The following is a 5,413-nucleotide window of genomic DNA, read 5'->3' on the forward strand; positions in this document are numbered from 1 at the left end:
AAAACTGTTACATAAAATACAAACTTTACTCCTAAATAGTTTCTTTTTTCTTAAAATCTTCTATTTTCTCTCTCAACTCAGCGTTGTCCACAATTTGACTCTCGTCTAACGGCAGCCGACTGAAAGGATCTATTCGATCATTAAGCATTATCTGATTAAATGTCGATCTGTCAATGGTTATCTTCGACGTCAGCATCAGCACTGGGTTTTCCATTATTGTAAAAGTGAGTGGATCAAGAAACTCTTCAGGGACATCATCATTGATAATGTCATCATTGATATCATTTTCCGATGTCTTTTCAGGCAATACCTTGTAAATCTCAGTAAGATCTAGAACCTGATCTTCCGTTATAAGATGCTTGGTCTTTACTAAATCTAATGCTCTTTCAAGCAGAGTTTTATCAATTCCTGATGCTTGTGTAAGCTTAGTGTTATTCTTAAGAATATTAATCACTATTGAAATAACCATCCTTAGAATTTCCTTTGGATGAAACTGATACTCTTCCTTGTTCTGCAGTTTGATTTTCAGTGATTGTTCTCCAACCAGCAAATTTAGTGATGAGTTTATGATCGAGAACATTCTAAAGAACACGTGCTTATTAAGAAACAGTTTTTTGTTAATTTTTGTAAAGTTTTGTAAAAATTTTAACAAACTGTCCAAATAAATGGCAGAGCTTTTTAGAATTCGTTCATGCTTTTCAATTCTTAATGCATTTACCTTAATCTTTTTGTAAAGACGGACTTTGAAAGGGTTCGTCCTAATTTTTATCTGAGTTTTGATTTCTTGGACTACTGCGTCAACCTTGGAGGGTATCACCTTGTTCTTGATTGTTTCTAGCAGCTGGGAATCGCTCAATAGGGACATAGCTACTAGGAAATTCTCAGGATACATTTGTATTTCTTCCTCATCTTCACTGACATACAAGTCCTCATCAGTTCCCTTGAAAATCTCATTTAATCTTAGCTCCTTATCTTTATAAGCCTTAATATTCATAATGCTGTCAAAAATCAAGCTTAGCCTTTCTTCAAAAGAACCAAGAGCAAAACTGATCATCCTGAGAGAATCCTTGGAGGCCTCTAGTTCGCAATCTTTGAAGATTTCATGAATGGCAAACCTGTCATTATAGATATCCTCATCAGACTTATCAGTGTAGTGTAATACAATTCTTCTAACCGTAACGGGCGATAATAAAAGCGGGGATTTCCGAAGAATGTGCAGACAAGGTCTTTTAAATGTGTTTTTATAGCCAAGTATGCCGTTAATGAGAACTCTGGCACTTCTGCTGATAGTCTTACAGGACAAAATAGACTGTACGGAGAGTATTGTGTTAATGAAAGAATGATCAGATAAAACTTCCCTAACGCAAGTGGCTTTTTTGTCCTCAATAAACACAGGAAGAATGCCTGAAAATTCCTCAAGACAGTCAACATCCCTGATCTCCTCATCTTTCCGGCCTTGATTTCGACTTGCTAATCCATTAGCAAAATTTTGTGCATCTTCCTTTATATTTCCCTTTTCTTTATGGACCATCAAAAGTATATCAAAAACCTCACTTTTCCTCTCTGAAATTAAATCGTATACAAAATTCAGGTAGCTTTGCATCAACCCCTCTTCATTCGCAATCAAATACATTGAGTTGTTATGGTTATACTCCTCTTTCACATCTTCTATCAATTTGTAAATGCTAATTTCCAACAGCCTTGAAATATAAAAAAACAAAAGGTAGGAAATTTTTTATCATCAATTTTGTGTATGAATGAAGAATTAAAAGTGCCTTTTGGCTATCCTTAAAAGAAGAATACAAATTGTATAACAGAATGAATCGCTGCAGTTATTCTCTCTTTCAAATTTCAGTTTCGTTCTGTCCTGGAGATAAGCGTTTTTAATAAGATCGCAGAGATTGTTTTTAATGGTAAGATTAGAGAGCAAAGGAAAGATGCACTCGTATATCTGGTCAATAATGTTTCTAATTTCTAGGATCTTACTCTCATCAATATGGTCTTCAGGATCAAATCCAGAAATCAGGGAAAAGGCGCTCTGAAGGAAAAATGGCAGTTTATACTGCAGTTCGCTGTTCATCCTGAGAGTGTTTATGTCAAAATTCTGGGTCTTTACTCTCATTAGAACACTCTCATCATTCTTAGTGTAAAACCCTGCCTTGGGTCTTTCAAGACCCCACAGTTCTCTATTTTCAAGGAACTTCCAACAGTTTTTAAATCCTAAAACAAGGGAGAGATTAGAAAAGTACGTGCAAATACTCTCGCTGGTTCTAAAAGCCACAGAGTAGAGAATGTTGATGAAAATGTCTTCTCTCAGCTCGCACAGCTGTTGAACCATTTTTATCTTTTCAAAATTTCCTTTATCTATGAAGGAACACAGAGTTTGAAATGGAAAGCGTTTTAAATTGGATATTTCAATATTGTCAAACAGTACGGCCAAGGTGTCTACGACTACTTCTGGACAAAGAGTGTAGTTTTTAATGAGTGCTTGAAAATTAAATGCTTCGCTAGAAATGTAGCTAAGCTGGGCATAATCCAGGTCGTCTTTAGTATATTTTCCTGGGAAGTCACAGTTAAATACTTTTGATAGGACACTTGCATTTTCTTCTGTTTTTTTATTTTTGTAAGATTTCATAAGGGTAAAGAATCTAAGAAGTGCAAATACAAAAGATAGGAGAAGTAGAAGAGCACGAAGCAAAGAAATTTAATATTCATTGGTGTAATAAATGGAAAAATAAAAGAGCAGATACAGTAGAAAGGCATAAAAATACATGCTCCGACGGGGGTTCGAACCCCGGACCTTCGCGTTATTAGCACGACGCTCTAACCAACTGAGCTATCAGAGCTGTAAGGAATTCTCAAATGATTTAAACAAGCTTTATTTAAATATTGTGCGGAAAGTACAAGTAGCAGATAAACATAATATAAAAACTTATGCTGAACAGCCCATACGTAACAGAACTTGCTGGTGATAGACTATTTCATTTTAGTTGGTGACAATAAAATACATTTTTACTATACTAGTTTACTGAGATATCCTTTGATTTTCACTTTTTCACGCCTGTCCAACATCAAACTGTCAAGAACAAAGCTGTTTAGAAACCCTTTCAAATCAATATCATAAAGGTCTCTGCTCTTCCACTCAGCTATAAAACTATCTAACCTATCATTTTCCAGACAGTCTAAAAGAATGAATAGTCCTAACTCATAGCTTGATCCTATAAAGGTGTTTACAATCCACTCTGCTAGTTCGACACTGTACGAGTTATTACTGTACAATGCAAAGTCCTTGGGGCTACTTAGCGTTTGCAAATACATTATAATTTTAACAATTTCTTTATACTTTAGCTTGGCAAGAGAACTTCCAACCAAAAACAGATAGTATTTCTTTGAAAAGTCAGCAAGTGCATCTTTTTTAATCATGTTTTCAAACGATACGAGTCGAATGTTTGAAATTTCTGAAAAGGGTATTGAATCACACAATTCTTTCAAATCCATTTGGCTCATTTCAAGTACTTTTAGAACAGAACCAGCAATTGAGCAATCCAATGTGCTAGAAAGTAAAAAGGAGTTGGAATGAGGATTGTCTCTCAGCTTAAATGTCCCTTCATCAGTTATAGCATGCGCTTTGCCACCAATCTCTGCTATTTTTTCAATGTTATAGTGTCCTTTTACCAAAAGGAACTTTCTCATTATTCCTTCTTTCGTTAAGGGAATGCAAGTATAAACGTAAAGGTTTCTGCACACTAGTTTATTCATGTTCTAATATATAAGAGATCCAGGCAATGTTGATAATGTTTGTATAGGCAATATCGATATAATAGATAGCGTGAATATAGTATTTGAAGATAACGTTGGTACATATTAAAAATATCCTTTTACTAGGTCCCTATGCGTGCCAGATCCACGCGCCACTCGATCTATCCTGCCTGGTTCCTTTAAGAACACATCTCCATTTGACTCAAGTTCTTTCCTGATCATTGAATCAAACATGTGCATTATCCGTTTAAACTTGGTCTCGTTGGGTATGGCCATGTTNCCTAGTCCAGGTATCATCTCAAGCATTTTTTCCTCTTTGGGGTAGTGTAATAGATTAATTAAAGTATAAACAGAGCAATCACACCAAATAGATTGAGACTAAATCATGGCTATGATTGTCTATTAACAATTGAGAGTAGTGCTGGCATGCATGCTAGCTTGCCTCAGTGTTTCTGTTTCTAACCAAGTGTCAAGTTCATTGATGAGCTGTAGTTTAATAGACTGTCAACTTTAAAAGAGAATGTGTCACAACATATCAATACATGGAGTTCAATTTGCTTATCTTGGTAGTCTTTATCAACACTAAGTGTAGGAATTTTTTATTTGATTTCTATGATGTTTTTTAGACTTTAAAATTTTGTGCGATTTGTACCCCTAATGAATAATACTATGAAAAAGTCAGATGATATATCTGATATGTTTACTGGTACTAAAAACGCGCTTACAACGAAAAATGTACTGACAGTGTTACAAAGTGAGCCCTTCGGTCCGTTAATGGTAAAAATATACACGTTTTTCAGTACAGACACTGGATTGTATCTGTATCTTGGTGTTTTATGCATTGTGGTTCTACTGGCCTATTTACTGATCAATCATGAGAATTATTATAAGTACAAACCCTTCTTTATTACAGGATACTGTCTTTTGTTCTTCAAAATTGTATTCTATGTATTCACATGTGGTGTAATGTCAAGTATCATTGGAGATGTTTCATCCGCTGGTAGTCTACCAATATACTACAACATTTTATACCTGTATGGAACTAGGGTTTTATTTGTTGAATTGCTGATGCTGGGACTTTTACAAGACCTGCTTCTTTTCGAAAGAAAGAAAGAGACAAGAAGACTTACAACTCTGTTTAAGTGGTTCGTTATGATCTTTTGTATTGTAGCTAATGTGTGGTTTTATGATATTTTCTCATCGTTTTCGGACAAAGTTAGTGGTGAGGGAATGGTTGTTATTATAATAATGCTTGCAATGCAAATATTCTTACTCTGTGTCTTACCGTTCATCATTTACCTCTTATTCATGGTTGTTGAATTTCTAAAGAAAGTTGGTGATTTTGTAGAAAATGTTATTGATTACGTAATACGTAAAATAGTTGCAGTTGCCAGCCTTCTTTTTACATCTAAGTCTGTATCAAAACAAGAACAGGACACACGTAGTGGCTCTGTCTTAGAAAAAGAGACAGACGTTTTAAATCTTACGTTTAATAAATTTTGAATTTAATTAATTCACTTGACGTGTATCAAAGTTGTACTAATACTGGAAAAGCGTAAACAAGCATGTTTAATTGACATTGACTGCCATCGTCGCAATTTAACTTTCATTCGTGTATTTACTTTAGTCATTCCACCTCACTCACTCCTTTTCA

At 34.8% G+C, this 5,413-nt stretch overlaps 5 protein-coding genes and 1 non-coding gene across 6 annotated transcripts; 1 reads left to right on the forward strand and 5 right to left on the reverse strand.

Moving 5' to 3' along the window:
- Nucleotides 1-31: 31 nt before the first annotated feature.
- On the reverse strand, nucleotides 32-1,696 carry VICG_00797 (uncharacterized protein; the record flags this gene model as incomplete). The annotated part of the gene is made up of 1 exon (XM_007604184.1): nucleotides 32-1,696. The coding sequence occupies one exon, from the start codon at nucleotides 1,694-1,696 to the stop codon at nucleotides 32-34; it is 1,665 nt and encodes a 554-aa protein (XP_007604246.1).
- A 69-nt stretch (nucleotides 1,697-1,765) lies between these two features.
- VICG_00798 (uncharacterized protein) lies at nucleotides 1,766-2,635 on the reverse strand (the record flags this gene model as incomplete). Its single annotated transcript, XM_007604185.1, has 1 exon — nucleotides 1,766-2,635. One exon carries the CDS (start codon nucleotides 2,633-2,635, stop codon nucleotides 1,766-1,768), a length of 870 nt encoding a protein of 289 aa, XP_007604247.1.
- A 137-nt stretch (nucleotides 2,636-2,772) lies between these two features.
- Nucleotides 2,773-2,846, reverse strand: VICG_02263. The gene has a single exon. It is a non-coding gene; the product is annotated as a tRNA-Ile (tRNA).
- Nucleotides 2,847-3,015: 169 nt separating this feature from the next.
- VICG_00799 (uncharacterized protein) lies at nucleotides 3,016-3,759 on the reverse strand (the record flags this gene model as incomplete). The annotated part of the gene is made up of 1 exon (XM_007604186.1): nucleotides 3,016-3,759. The coding sequence occupies one exon, from the start codon at nucleotides 3,757-3,759 to the stop codon at nucleotides 3,016-3,018; it is 744 nt and encodes a 247-aa protein (XP_007604248.1).
- Nucleotides 3,760-3,864: 105 nt separating this feature from the next.
- On the reverse strand, nucleotides 3,865-4,065 carry VICG_00800 (uncharacterized protein; the record flags this gene model as incomplete). Its single annotated transcript, XM_007604187.1, has 1 exon — nucleotides 3,865-4,065. The coding sequence occupies one exon, from the start codon at nucleotides 4,063-4,065 to the stop codon at nucleotides 3,865-3,867; it is 201 nt and encodes a 66-aa protein (XP_007604249.1).
- Nucleotides 4,066-4,416: 351 nt separating this feature from the next.
- On the forward strand, nucleotides 4,417-5,262 carry VICG_00801 (uncharacterized protein; the record flags this gene model as incomplete). The annotated part of the gene is made up of 1 exon (XM_007604188.1): nucleotides 4,417-5,262. The coding sequence occupies one exon, from the start codon at nucleotides 4,417-4,419 to the stop codon at nucleotides 5,260-5,262; it is 846 nt and encodes a 281-aa protein (XP_007604250.1).
- Between the last annotated feature and the right edge of the window lie 151 nt (nucleotides 5,263-5,413).

The sequence above is a fragment of the Vittaforma corneae genome (genome assembly GCF_000231115.1).
Source record: "Vittaforma corneae ATCC 50505 unplaced genomic scaffold supercont1.5, whole genome shotgun sequence".
Classification (NCBI taxonomy): Eukaryota; Fungi; Microsporidia; family Nosematidae; genus Vittaforma; species Vittaforma corneae.